This window comes from Neolamprologus brichardi, chromosome 7 (assembly GCF_056152115.1).
Source record: "Neolamprologus brichardi isolate AB-2024 chromosome 7, ASM5615211v1, whole genome shotgun sequence".
Taxonomy (NCBI): Eukaryota; Metazoa; Chordata; class Actinopteri; order Cichliformes; family Cichlidae; genus Neolamprologus; species Neolamprologus brichardi.
The window spans coordinates 44,500,076-44,515,686 of record NC_142110.1 but is presented as its reverse complement, the minus strand read 5'-3'; the positions used below and the strand labels follow the sequence as shown (position 1 = coordinate 44,515,686).

General features: G+C 38.6%; 1 protein-coding gene across 1 annotated transcript; it reads right to left on the bottom strand.

Annotated features, from left to right (window-relative positions):
* Positions 1–969: 969 nt before the first annotated feature.
* On the bottom strand, positions 970–13,444 carry drg1 (developmentally regulated GTP binding protein 1). The gene is made up of 9 exons (XM_006788798.2): positions 13,245–13,444; positions 11,620–11,743; positions 11,320–11,495; positions 11,145–11,214; positions 6,769–6,938; positions 5,959–6,089; positions 3,287–3,454; positions 3,019–3,141; positions 970–1,336 (listed from the first exon to the last, which is right to left on the bottom strand). The coding sequence occupies exons 1-9, from the start codon at positions 13,281–13,283 to the stop codon at positions 1,237–1,239; spliced, it is 1,101 nt and encodes a 366-aa protein (XP_006788861.1). The 5' UTR covers positions 13,284–13,444; the 3' UTR covers positions 970–1,236.
* Positions 13,445–15,611: the final 2,167 nt, after the last annotated feature.

Below are 15,611 nucleotides of genomic sequence, written 5' to 3'. Positions count from 1 at the left end.
CAAAAGATATCAAATACACTCCATGAACCGTTATACTGTCGGTCATGCTGTCTCACTTTCACATCTGTTTTTTTTCTAAACACATCTGTGCAAATCTAAAGTGTTAAGGATAATCCCGAATTAGACACTGTAACCAATTTTCTTTTTAGAAAAAAGCACAATATTGATGACACTTCTAACAAATAAGTGGCTTTTTACTTATGAGCAGAGAAAGATTTTGTGGAAACATGCAGTGGATTTCTCTCGCTGGCAAACTGGAATCATTTTTCTTTGCGGTTCCGTATCATATTAATTTAGTAAATGAAGGCTGTAATCTCTTATTTAGCTTGGCAACACATCTTTGCATGGGTTTTGTGCACACACTTGATAATTAAAAAGCAAAACATGAGTATCTTTCATGTTTGGACTGCTTGATTTCACTCTTCAAATTTGTAATCTAGCCATATTATACTACAGTTTACATGCTTGGTGTCATCCATCGCATTCATTCATTAGCTTCTGGTACCCGCACTCAGAGTGGTCTTGTTGTAACATACGGACATTAAATAACACCAACTTCCAAGAGTGCAGCCAGTGCCAATAAACGCAGCTTTATTTTGCTCTGTGGAGTTTGGTTACTTGTGAACATCCCAACAACCCTCAGACTGCATCTGAGTGAATGAACTTATTAACCTGAGTGGCCATCCCTACCAGAGAGCGGGGGAGTGGGTGGGCCACCAGTTTGAATAACTATCCCCATCATCAATGTCATATAAATCTCTTTCCCCCCCTCCCCCCTCTGAGCCACAGTTAAATGTTAGCCATAATGCTGGCTGCAGGTACGCATCTGCAACATTTCTGTGGGATTTTTCCTAAAAAACCAAATTTAGCACAACACAGAACGCTCCTGGTTACACTTTTTGATAAAGTAATAAATCTATTATCTGAATAAAAGTACAGAATAATAAAAAGCATAAAATAACAGACACATTGAGATTCCACTGTGATTTTATTGTACAGTTCTTTTAGGAGTCAATGGAAGCCTTAACCAATATTCAATATGAACTATTCATGGTGTTAAATACTGTGTGTTACTTTAAATATGACACTTTAACCTGCCATTGTTTTAAATCAATGAAAGCAAAAACAACAGATGCTGTAATGACAGACATGTCCGGTAGTTTATTGAGCAGCTGTACAGAACACTTTGTGATAACATGGGTCATGCAGTGAGCATTAAGAATCCTTTTTTCTTTTTTACTTTTTCACCAGCTGGATAACATCTTCATCCTCCATCACATGGTCCTTGCCCACCTTTTGAGGGTTGTGCTTTACAGAGGAGCCCCAAACAAGTGCACTGAAAGAAAGAGTTAAGAAAAAAAGAGTTTGATCCTGGTTGACTTATGTTTCGTTCAAGAGTGTGAAAAGAAAAGATATCAGGCCATTATAAAGTAGCCCTACAAATCATTCTTCGCTACAGCTCTATTATAAAGGAACCTACTGGGTATGTGACATCCTTAAGGAGCAAAAGCTTCCATGTGTCACAGTTTTACCCGTCCGTTCCCTTGAGGATGGCTAATGCTCAGCAGCACTAACATAATGAATGATTGACGATGTTATCTTGGCAGGGCCATTTGGAGATGGTGGTGCAACACGCGGTCACATGTCTAAAAATCAAATGTTCCAGTGATGGCAATATTTAGTCTGGTAAATGTTGCCATTAAGGGAGGTGATAGAGTCATGAGAAAAAGAATGTAAACCCAGTTTTAGTTTTAAGGTTTTGACACATAAAAACACATTAAGAATAATCTGATCAACACCACGCTCTAAAATCATTTATATACAACCTCAGATGAACTAACCCCCCCCCCCCCCCCCCCAAAAAAAAATAAAAAAAATAAAAAGGAGCTATTACATATGTGTCATTATTTATATAACAAAAATTAAGTAAAAAATGAAGAAACGATGAGTGAAAAACTAAAGTACACTGTTCCTGCTTCCATAATAATGATGAGGGTAAGTGGCGCCCAGATATAGCTACTCAGAATGCATTTCAAAAAAGAAATTGTGGCAGTTTGTTGGTCAGGAGGATTCAGGTGTGTTAATGACGGGGACCAATTGTTATTGAATGTCATTTACAAATAATCTGAAATCCATCATTCTACAGAGAAAAAGATTAGAGACAGTTACCAATCTTCTCAGGAGTGGACGTACCATCAAATTCAGCACAAGGTCATATCTACAGGCCTCAGTTAGCATGATAAATGTTTAAGTTCCTGACAATACAATTAGAAAAACACTGAACCAGAGAAAAAAAGGTGTTGCAATGTTTGGGACATTGCAACACCTTTAAACTCAAGTGAAATGCAGTGGTGGGACATTTAGAGATCTGTGCATAAACAAATTTCCAAAAACCTTGATAAACTAAAGCAGGGGTGTTCAACTCCAGGCCTCGAGGGCTGGTGTCCTGCAGGTTTTAGATGTGTCCTTGATTCAACACAGCTGATTTAAATGGCTAAATTACCTCCTCAACATTTCATGAAGTTCTCCAGAGACCTGGTAATGAACTAATCATTTGATTCGGGTGTGCTGACTCAGGGTGATATCTAAACCCTACAGGACACCAACCCTTGAAGCCTGAACTAAAGCAACGTTATAAAGAAGAGTTGGGCAAAATTCCTCAACAACAATGTCACCGAATGATGAAGTCATTCAGAAAATGATTAGTTTATAATATTGCCTTTAAAGGTGGTTTTCTACAAGCTGTTGAATCAGGGGTTATATATTTTACACAGATATCCAGCCAAGCTTTTGTTAAATAAATAATGACACTGTGTAATATTCAATGTAATGCTGTTCATCTCAGGTTGTATTTAAATAACTTTAGAACCTTTTAAAGATCACATGGTATTTTATTTTGTCCTCATCTGTAAAACCTTAGAAATTGAGAGAGGGTGTACTTATTTCAGTAACTTAAATAAACAAAAGACAAAAATATTTTTTAAATATTAGCATTTTAGCTAAGGCAACTATACTCACTATTTAAATTCTTTGATGAGGTTTTTGTGAATCTTCATGCAGAAATCCTCCACTGAAGTTCGTTCATTGGGGAGCACAACAGGAGACGTGTAATCAGGAAGCTGGCCTTTGGGTTTGGTGTAGCTGTAAGTAAACGTATCATCTCAGTAACTTTTTCCAGTCTGAACACACAAACACTTCAATTTTCCAAAGACTTGCTTTAAATCTATAACTGACTTTCGCCGCATTCACAGCATCTTTTGCAGATTGTATTGATGCAAATTCTTACATGCGCACAAGCCTTAAGTAGTCCCACATCCTCTCCAGCAGGTCATCAAAGTTCCAGCGGTGGTGGGCTGAGATGGGCACAGTGTGGGGCACTTTGTAGATGATGTCAAGCTCTTCAATGGAGATCTGGTCGATTTTGTTGAGCACATAAATGCATGGGATGTAGACGCTGTTGGGACAGGGACACAGTCTGTAAGTGAAACCACTACATACTCAGTTATACTAAATAATCCAAGAAATAAAATGGTGGATAAATGAGTCTATATTTTGGTGCCGCATGAAGCCTTCTACTACATTTACTTGTTAACTAACATGTCAGCTGATACGCAAATGTTAGATATTACAACTAATGCCATTTGCCTGGCACAGGGTGCACGCGGTCTCAAACAGAAGATTTACAAATCAATTACTTTTGGCAGAATAACTCCTAATGAATATCATTATAAATTCATAGAGCTTGCAGTAAAAGTAAGATCAGGTGACCTTGAACTATCCCTCGGTGTTGCTGCTGTTGGCTCAGAATAATGCACGACCTCCCATAATGCATTTGCCTCTTTCACTCCTCTCGCACTTACATGCGACTAGAGTAAGTCCTTTTTTTGCACTCTGTCACAGTTTGTGCTTTGCCATCTCTGTGCTTTTCCCTTTCCCCTCACAGCAGATGGCTGCTCCACCCTGAGCCGCGTTCTGCCAGAAGCCTCTTCCTGTTAAAAATGAGTTTTTCTTCCCACTGATGCCAAGTTTCTGTTCATAAGGAAATTGCTGAATCACTGGGGTTCGTCTATAATGTTGTCTTTAGCTTAAAATATTAAGTGTCTTGAGACCATTGTGATGATTTGGTGCTACATAAATAAAACTGAACTGCATTGTCAACTATACACTCTAGTATACTCTGAGTCACTGACATGCTCTACTGTTTCTACTACATTTAGTAAGACATTTAATTCCTTTATTCTGCTTGTTGAATTTGAGATATTTTGTTTTTCATATAAAGCTTAATATTTTTATTTAAATGTAAACTTATCTTAATTTATTGTATTTTTTTTTTTAACTTCAAATTACCCTCTGCCTTATTTCTTTTGACATATCTTCTTTTATCGATCTATATACTGTTTAAGCACTACTGCCTGATGTGGAGTTTACATGCCTGGGTTCTCGCTGTACTTCCTCCCAGTCCAAAGACATGCAGTTAGTGGGTTTAAGTTAATTGGTGATTGCAAATTGGCCGTCTGTGTCTGTGTGAATCATTGTCTGTCTCTCCATGTTAGTACTGCCACAGACTGGTGTTTTATCCAGGGTGTACCCCACCTCTCTATGGTAGCTGTGATAGCCTCCAACCCTCTGCTACCCTGAATCGGATAAGTGTATATTAAATAATGTATATTTCATTCAATTGTATAACAGGTGGTTACAGTTTCCACTGTGTCCATTTTCCTCCCAAAGTTCAGTAATTTTTTGTAGGAAAAAGTGTTTACGTTTCACAGGAACATCTGACTTTATTTTTTTTATATATGTATATTAAGTAATTTTAATCATGTTTAAAATATGTAGTGCTACATTTCCTTTTGTTAAGACACCTCTCTTCAAATAAATACTGTAGGCAAGGAGGGGGCCCCACCTAATGCTTTATGCAATTACAGTTAATAGGCCCATAGGCTTCTGAATTATGAGAATTTTTAAAAATATTTTGCCTTTATGAAACACCACAGTGGATTTTAACTCAATTAAATGTGAATGAAAGCCAGAATTTATCATTAATTCAAGGGATTTTCACAAAAAAACCCTTCTCTGCTCAGGTTCAGCCAAATGCTGCAAAACTGATCAGACAGAGCTTTGCAGTGCAAATGGATGATGACCTAAAGCATACTGCAAAAGCAATGATGAGTTTCTCAAGGGAAAGAAATGAGACGTCAATGGCCAAGTCACCTGATCTCAAATCAGTAGAGCAGCTTTTCAGTTATTAAATACAAAAGTGAGGGCAGAGAGACCCACAAACAAGCAGCAGCTGAAGGCAGCTGTCGTAAAAGCCTAGTGGAGCATCTCATGGGAGGAAACAACATCTTGTGATGTCCAAGGGTGACTTCAAGCACTCACTGCAAGAATTACAAAAAAAAGTCCTTGTGTTTAAAATTATGTTTGTCCAATTACTTTTCAGGATTGTTTAGGATTTACAGCATTAAGAAATGCTGTAAATCCTAAACACGCAATGCATTTTTTTGGCCAAATCTCTTACAATAAAGCTGAAAGTCCGGACTTCAGACTTTGATTGACCAGTCTTAAGATCCACAATGGGAGTGTACAGGATTTAGATATTATTTAAAAAATATTCTATAGACATAGTGTTTGGTAAATTTGTTTCTTTTCTGAAGTTGTAGTTTTTATTTTATTGTATTGTGGTCTTTCTCCCAGTTGCTTTTTTCAGAGGAGGGACCATGCTCAACTCCACATCTCTGATCCCATATTTGTTGACTTCTTATATTAAGATAAAAACCTTTGAGTCATCTAAGTAAGATTAAAACAGGAGTTCTCCCAGATGCTGCCTAGCACATAAACAGCATATTTAAATCCATCTGTAGTGGGAATGATGGGAGTGTTAAATGGGATTTCAGACCGGCAGGCCACACCCACTGAGAATGACTAAGAAAGGCCCATTGTGACACTTCAGCAGCTCACCGATTTCCCTCCACCACATCGATGAGGTCATCAGCTGTGGAGTCACTGCGCAGAGTGATGTCGGCGTTGTGGATCTTGTACTCTGCCAAGATACTCTTAACTGTTTCAGCATCAAGCTCACTCTGTGCACACTGGAGAGAGAAAGAGAGAGTGCATGTGGATGGATGACTTAAAGTAACACAAAAAAGCAAGAAAATGGTCATAAAAAAAAAATCACACAATTTAAAGATTTGTATTAATAAATAATTACATATTAGAGTAAGCAATACAATAAAAATCCATATGTTCTAATCCATGTGGCATCACTACCCATTTCTGCATCTAAATGCTCTGCTGAATTAATAAAAGTGGCTGCTCTCCAAGGTGTTACAATAAACTGCAAAATATGAAAAACATTCAGCTCTGGACATAAACGAAAAAGGGAAAATTAAATACCACCCATGTTTGTTTGATTAGAGAAAACGGGATAGTTGACATTCTGCTACCTCATGATGAGCTACAGAACTACTGTTAGGCTAACATTAGCGCAGTTAAGATGTAGCAAGAGGGTTAAACTGTTCTCGAAATGCCTGTCTGGCATTTTAGGATAAACACCAAAAAAGGACAAAACATCAGACAAAAAAAATGTCTGGGACTGTGAGATTTTAAAAACTTAGCTTGGAGAACACATTATACTTGAATGTAGAGGCTGAGAATGACAAGTAAATGATGTTTTAAGTATCAGTGTAATTATTCACTTCAGTTATTAATTCTAAAGTGAAAATTTTAAGTGCGAAGTTTCATTTAGTGTGTTTATTATATGAGACGTACCGTAGCGGTAAAGTTGATGCCTCCTTTGTCCTTTTTCTTGAAACCAATGTTTGGTGGTTGCTTGTTAAGCCGAATGCCGAAGCCTTCCAGCTCATGTTCTATTAGCTTCTTATGAAGAAGAGGCTTCAACACATCGAGCACTATCAGAATCAGATTGCAGGTTCGAGCCACTGTGAGAGAGCGGAAAACGAAACAATAACATCAGTCAGAAATGTGTAAAAAGAAATCCCAGTTGAAGTACACCTGTTCAGCTGCTCGTTAATGCAAATATGAAATCAGCCAATCACAAGGCAATATTTAGACATATAGCCAGGTAGGTCATATGGGTCAAGACGACTTGCTGAAGTTCAAACTTGAGCCTCAGAATGGGGATTTAAGTGACTTTGGTTTTTGATGCAGGACGAGCTGGTCTGCATTTCGGAAAAAGCTTTCAGGATCTACAGAGAATTGTCTGAAAAAGGGAAAATATCCAGAGAGTGCTGTGGGGAGTGCTTTTTATGGAAACCAAATGACCACTCCATAAACACATGGCACAATACAGGAGGGAAAGCTCAACAGAACAAAACAAATAAACTTAAAGGAGAAAGCACATTTTTTGAGGATGCCAGTGTTCACATTTTGGACCAAGGACACAGACAGTTTGAGAGACGAGTAAAGAAGTCCATCTACATCCACTGTGAATGTCTGTCACTAAACAGAGGTGGTGGGTGTGACACGAGTTATCAGCCACCTACAATGCAAATTTGAGAAACTTTCCCAAGCATTTCAACACCCACTCTCACCTTACCTCAGGTGACCTCGATAGCTCATATGAGGTGCAAAAAATGTCTTCACAAACTTAAAGAAATCTAGTTACCTTCTTTTCAAGCACTTAAGACTACCATGACCTGTAAAATCTACATAGACAACTGAGCATTATTTAAAATGTCACAGCCTACCTAGGTATTGTTGCAGCAGGATATGTCTGTGAAGGTTCTCAGTCATTCAGGTCATCGTAGTCAAAGGAGCTTGCAAAGATCTGCCATCTATAATCCAGTTTTGAGATCCCTTCCCAGACGCCTTAACGCCCACTCACATCCTGGGCCGTCTGACCTCAGGAATTCGCATGATAAGGTGGGGCCAGGTTTCACAATGAACTCATCCGAAACTCTGGCTGATTGGGACCCACACCCAGTTTCACACCTTGGCTCAGGCGATTAGAGGATCATCAGGGGGTCCTTTTGTCCCTCTGTGGGGGGATACTCCCACTAGGTTTATATCTGGGACTCTCCACCATTTGACCTTAGAACTGAAGAAGCTTCTCGGATGAGAGGTGAAACGTCTTCAAGTAACTTAAAGAAGTCCAGACGCTTTTTCTTTGCAAGCTCCTTTGACTTGCAGCAGGATAGCACACCATGTCACAAAGCATCTTAAAACAGATTTTGTAAACATGACATTAAGTTGTCAGCAGCTGATAAATCTGCAGCAACTGTGTCACATTATCATGTAAATATCTGAGGAATGTTTCCAGCACCTTGTTGAATCTGTGCCACATAGAATGAAAGCAGTTCTAATGGAAGTACCACAACCTGGTACAATGAAAGCGTAACTAATAAATTGTCCAGTGAGTGGATAAAGCTGAGGTTCACTGCCTGGCCATAATGGTCAAAAAGAAATCTTTGAGCAGGCATGCACTTTTTGATGCCAGAGAAAAATGTAACAGTAATGAAGTGGAAAAGTTTCAAAACGTGCTTGCATACACGATATAAGTGTGCCATGGGAAGAAGGCAGTGATGAGGCTCATGAAAGGAAGAGCTTAACACACCAAGACTTTATCCAAGAGTGTAGAGTGAAAGGGTGGCAAGTATGTCTGTTTCCTCTAGAAGTGGGGTGTGGAAGGTTCCCAGTACAGTCACTGTAGATGGCACTCACTACACTCAGAGTAGAGCTGGGCGATAAGATTTTTTCATATCACGATATGTTTTTTTTTTTCATTTCAGGCGATAACGATATATATCACGATATAGGCCAAATAACTATCTTTGTAAGATTTAAATGTGCCGTTGCTCACAAGTAAAATGTGAAATAATCAGCAGCTTGTTTTGATTGAAATCTTTATTTCCCATAATAAGTTCAACAGGGTAGATGTACTTAAGGAACATGAGACTTTTTCAGATAAATAAAGGCAAATATTGCAAACTACACAAAAGGCAGCCGCTAAAGCGTTTAAGTTTCAAAATAGAACAAACGAAACAGGCTACTAAATTGTCAATTCCACTTAGAAACAAAATATCAACTCTAAAAATAAATCGTAGTTTGTTTTACAGAAGAACAGACAAAATTCACTAACTTTTGTCAATATCAAATAAACTGAGAACTAAAAGGAAATTCTCAATCTCTCCTTGTTGTATAGCTTAGCTTTGCAAACAGTTTTAACAGTTACTTTAGTCTGACAAAAGCCGAATGACGAATTAGCGCTTCCAGTCAGAGATTGAGCATGCACTGGTTTATTGTATTTCCAGACTTGCTTTCGGCAGTGCGCGCTACTCTGTTTTTTGTCAGACTTGAAATAGCCGAAATACCTTCACACTACGGAACTTCTGTGGCTCTTCCGTTCGACAATCTCTCCGGCATTGGAACCATCATCTGACCTTCGGTCACACTCTCGGTTGATTTTTCTCTAGTCGGCACACTCATTTCCTCCATTACCCAGGCGGCACGGCGGCTGGCTGCTTCCCAAACAAATACACATGTGCGGCTTGGCACTTGTGCTGTACGTAACAAGTCACGTGATGCTGCGGTTGTGATTGGTTCGGCTCTGCGCTAGTTAATTTGGATTGGCTGTTCTTCGTCTTCTTTTTTTTTTTTTTTAAGAGGACAAGCAAGATGAGGCTTATCGCAATAGTTTAACTTTTCTATCGAGAAAAAGTTATTTCGCAATACATATCGTTATCGTTCTATCGCCCAGCTCTAACTCAGAGTTTCAGAAAATGAGCGGAAGACAGCTGTATGCAGGAACATTAGCGCAGGTAATGTTGTGGAAGCAGCAGAAAGAGCCTCTTATGGGCTCTGGTATAAAAGGGAGGTGTAGGGTTGGAAGTGTGGAGGTGGTGGGCAGTGATTTGGCCATCGCTGCTGACACGCCAGATGGAGGGTGTTGCAATTAAGGGTTGAAACGCCAGGTTAAGCCTGGGCATGACATCAGCTCCAGGCTAAAGGCACAGTCAATCTGTAGAGCATCAGCAGTTGTGTTTTAAGCAAACTTTAGATAAACAATGTGAATCATTGTCTCACTGAAAATCATTGATTTTAGTGTTCTCGCATCTACAAATACAACATCTTATGATTTAATCTGTCTATAAATATATACAGGAGAAAACTAAATTCCAGTAGCACTATTAGTTGTGCTGCCATTAGGGCTGGGCCATATCATACCGTTCACGGTAATACCGGTATAATGTTGGGCAACGATAAGAAAATGAAATCTCGCGATAGAATATGGGTAAAACGCACATACGCAGTGCCTTTTGTTTTCATACGCACATGGCGGAAAAAGCATGGCAGTGACAGAGAATGAGAAGGGTGAAAGCGGATCGTTGAATGAAACGGATGAACCAGAATTGGTTTGTAAAAATGCTGCAACTTCAGTGGTGTGGAACTGGTTTAGCTTTCGTCCGTCAGATACACAACAAGGCACTATTTTTGCTAGAGCATGCTAGCGGGCCGTCGTTATTACCGTGTTGTTTGGAAAATACGGCACACTTAAAATCAATCCTTTGATTTTTCTGAAAATCGACAGTGCCCCTTATAATCCCGTGTGCCTTATGTATGAATTCTGGTTGTGTTTACTGACCTCGAAACGAAAATCGCTCGGCGCTCGAAAATCTGTCAAATGTTTTAGTACGACTTTGCTAAGCTACGAAGCCGCACCGCTTGATGGATTGTCAGAGCATTACAGCTATCGTAGGCAGGAGCCTCGCGGAGTGATACGTACTGTGCTTCAGCATATTATTACGGTAATGTGTATGTATAACCTCTTTTTAAGTTTTGTGGATATTATACATGGTTATGCTGAGGATATGTCGGCCAATTTCCACTGGAAATGGCTTTTGGTTAAACTGTCAGCAAGGAATTTGCATTTGCACTGTTAAGTTTTTATATAACTTTAATACACATAAGAAACAGCTGTTCGTTTAAGTGAAAATACATTGGGGTTTTTTGCACTAATAAAGTTGTGTAGTTGTAAAGTATTTTGTCTAGTGTCAATTATATTGTCAGTTATATCGTTATCGCAAATTTTCAAATGTATATCGTGATAAATACTTTTGGTCATATCGCCCTGCTCTAGCTGCCATTGTATTTCCCTCCAAGCAGATTCCACTGTAATCAAACATTACCTGCGATGACCTGTCGGCCTCTGCCCTTTCCATCTTTGGCGCCCTCAATGATTCCTGGGAGATCCAGGAGCTAAAAAGGACAAAGTCAGAAAAAGAAAAATATAAGCAAATAACTTAAACCTCACCACAGCATGAACAATATTCCAGATTTTGAAGAAAGCAGAAACTCTTGTACCTGAATTTTAGCACCTTTATACCGAATGACTCCAGGTACTGTTGTTAGAGTGGTGAACTCGTAGGCAGCAACCTCAGAGTATACACCTGCAAGGTTACTTAGCAGTGTAGACTTTCCTACAGAAGGAAAGCCGACAAAGCCGACACGAGCGTCACCGGTTTTTGCTACATCAAAACCTAAAAGTTGGAGGAAACACATGAAAAAAAAATCAAATATGCATTAACATTCTTTGCCGGGCAAAAATATAGAAATATTTAAAATAAAATTTTGGTAACATGGACACAAGTATCCTGATTTCACCTTCTCCTGTCCCACCACCGCTGCCTCCTTTAGGTGTGATGAGTTCCCTTCTGAGTTTGGCAAGACGTGCTTTGAGCAGACCCAAGTGGTGAGCTGTGGCCTTGTTCTTCTGCGTCCTGGCCATCTACAGTGAACAATAATACCAGTCTGCATGAGAACTTTCTAAAAAGCATTAAGTAAGCAGTTTTTACTGACTGCACTCAGGTACAGTCATGGTGAAACTTAAAACAGAATAGACTTATCCTTTACAATTCAAAGTTTAATTTTGTCCATCTGGATTTACTGTAATGTCAGTGCAGTAACAACACTATAAACCTGCTCCCATTCTCTCATGTTGTACAGTTTTTACTTTATGCCAACTTAAATGCAAGAGTTTGACATGCAACTTTAACTCAAACTTACATACTTGAATGATCATAGTTAAGGCAAAGAGTTTTTTTTAAAAAACCTCAATTAACAGATATTTATTCATTTTATTTAATAATCTTAGTTTTTCTGTCCATTTGATAAATAATACAGTTTAAAGCATTTAATGTGGGAGGAAACATTTTTAATAGGCAGGAAAAGTCCTGGCCAAGATCAACACAGCTGTATTTCTCTGCACATTACAATGTAGGTTGTGACAGGGAGGGCATCCGGTGTAAAGTCTTTGCCAAATCAAACACGTTAGCTAGAAATGTTACTAGTGACTTACAAGAACTGCTACCGGTACAAATGACCAGCAGGGTGGCTGCTAATGGCCAAAGACTAAGAAATAATAGTAGGGGGAAGGCATGTTTGGAGGCAGTAAAAAAGAAGGCAAGATTTTAAATGTAGGAATTATGGCTGGTAAAGTGAGAGAGATGGCTAACAAAGGAAAGGATGTTCAAGATGGATCTGCCAGGCAGGGAGATAAGAGGACGACCACAGAGAAGACAGATGAAAGCAATGATCTGCTCTGGCAACCCTTAAAGAAGACACTGAAACAAGTCGTCTTTGCACTGCAACGTGGAGGGTTTCCTTTTACTGCCTCTGATAATACAGTAAGGTTTCCATTAAAAACTAGAAAAGGCATTTTCTGAAGAAACTGCAGTGTGAATGCTAATAGCTGAATGTTTTGAGCTGAAATGAAATAATTTCTGAATGTTAAGTTAAGTTAAGTTTAAACTAAACTAAAAACTTAAACTAAAACATTCAGTGCAATTTAAAGCAAGTACCCCTTGCTGGTACGAACTCTCATGTTCAAATTTGAGGCTTTCTCAATACAACAACAGACGGCACACCATACAAAGATCATAATATATGGATACGTGTGGATTAGAAGACAACACTGTCGTTTTAAGTTAACTTGTATTGAACAGTTAAAGTGTACACGTTATGTAAAGGCGAACTTGTTACTTGTTACCACCATCAACCTGCACTAGCACATCCGTTACACTGTCTTATATGATTAGTAATGGATTCACAAGTTCACTGATTGGGTAAAGCAACTTTATATGCACTTTGTGGCCAAAAGAAAAAATGTGAGTTAGAAATATTAAGAGTAAAACAAAGCCCGGCTGTAATATTTTTGCTAATGCTAACAGTTTGTGGCTAGCTTAAACGTGACTGTCAGCGGGTTAGCCCGCCCGCTGTTTCCATCTTACCTCATTTTCAATTTCTGCTATTTTGGCGAGTATACTCATGGTGACGGTGTTCCCCGTGTACAATTCACGTTACCGATTGAAACCAAAAAGGTTTTACATGGAAGTTGGCAACGTTATTGGGGTACTTTAGCATGCACACCACACAAACGCGGTTGTGCGGTGTTTCCAGGGAAATCTCGCGAGAACCGGGACAGAGGCGGGTCATGGTACCCGGTGCGTTGACCAATGACAGCCCGCGTTCACTCACAGGTTGCTCACTGAACAAAAAAGAGAAACCAATGACTGTTGAGAAAAACGCAAACGCAGCATGAGCTTCCATAAGTGCAAATGCTTCATTTGCGAATCAGGAAGGTGGAATTTAGTACAACTAAAATTGCAAATAAAATGTATAAACACAAGTACTGCTATAGTACGGCTATGGATAATGGAAAATTCCATTATTCATTTGGAAAGGTTGTTCTACTTCACTGGATATCAGAAAAAAAAAAAACGTTTAGTTAACTTGCTTGATAAATCCCAGTTAGCTCTTCGAGGAAAAAAAATCATTACGTCAAAACGTACAATAAAGCTATTAAACACAATATTTTATTAAGAATTAATGAGGCCTGTGTGCCTGTGCAAATGAGCATTGGCTTGTACTTTTCTCAAGTTTCGGATGTTTCTGAGTTGTGAGGAGACATTGTCGCACTAAATTGATTTAAATAACTTTTTTACGCTGTAAAACATCAGATTTAATCAATGTCTAGCTGAGAATGTACCACTGTTGTCTTATATCTTCATACAAAAGTTATACACCTGTACCTAAAATATTGCACGAGTACATTTACTCAGGTTGGATAGTGCGCTTTTATTTCTTTTGCCCTTTTAATGAAATAATCCACAAGTTAAATATTAGAAGTGCTTTTCAGTATAAAACAAAACTATTTAACTACACATGAACTAAATTATGGTCTCCTAAATTAGGTTATGAATAAAAAACACCTCTATAGAAGAAAATCTTGATGAAAAAATAAGCTCGTGGGCCACTTCACTGAGTACACCTTAGTGATATGAGGTTAGAATACCCTTTGCCTTTTGAGTAGCCTTAATTCTTCGTGACACAGATTCAACGAAACGCCGGAAACATTCCTCAGAGATTTTGGTCTATGTTGAAATGATCACACAGTTGCTGTAGATTTTGCAGCTGCACAACCCTTTATGAGAATCCCCCATTGCCACATCCCAAAGGTGCTCTATTGGATTGAGATCAGGCCATTTGAGTACAGTCAACTCATTATCCGTCAGTGTGAGATGATCTGGACTTTGTGACATCATGTGTAATCCTCCTGAAAACAGCCATCAGAAGATGGACACACTGTGATCATACTGAAGACCGACCGATATATCGGCACTGCTGATATTATGAGTTATGTTATGAGTGGTAATGTTATCAGTTTTCATGTTGCATAGTTTGTCCACCAGAGGGCGCTCTTTAACGTCTTTGCTGGCACCAATGACTGTCATTGGTTGGCACAAACACGGCAGATCTAAGTAGAGTCAGGCAGAGCATAAACAAGTAATCCAGGACTTGCTTTGACAATAAAATATGATTATTTTTAAACTGAATTGGAAGGACTCATAAATAACATAACAGATATTATGGAAATTTGTTTATATTTCATGTCACCCATCAGCCCGTCTAGCACCAACAACCACGCCATGTTCAAAGTCACTTAAATCACCTTTCTTCCCAATTCTGATCCTCCATGTGAACTTCAGCAGGTTGTCTTGACCATATCTACCTGCCATGTGATATGTATCATATTTAATACATGGGTTTTTGTGTTATTCATGAGCTGTTGAAAAGGTGTACCAAAAAAGCATCCAGTGAGTGTATAACTGCATATAAAGTCAAAGCTGAATGCACACAAAGTATTGCAAACTGATACTTCGGTAAGATTAATATAATATCACATTTGTTTAATAATAATTACATTTATTCAGGTAGACGTTTAAATACTGTAACTGGATTTCTGGTGTATAATTGTAAAATTGTTGCATGCTAACTTTTAAGAAATAATCAATTCTATCTTTCTGCTTCTAAATAAGAAAAATCTTATAACTTTGTTATATACTTAAGGACTATCCCTTTACTTTTGCCAACACAATGGCAAGTCTGGCTATATCAAATAACCTAATGTATGTCATAGCAAGCCTATTTCTTTAGAAGATCTACAAAGTCTGTGGTGCACTTTACCTGGAGCGTACATACTGATGAGCGCATTGTCTACAACACTGGTTATTGCACTGAACTGTGTAACATCTTTCTACAAAAGCACATAAGATACAAACCCACATTTAAATGCATACAAAAAGGATGGAGACCGG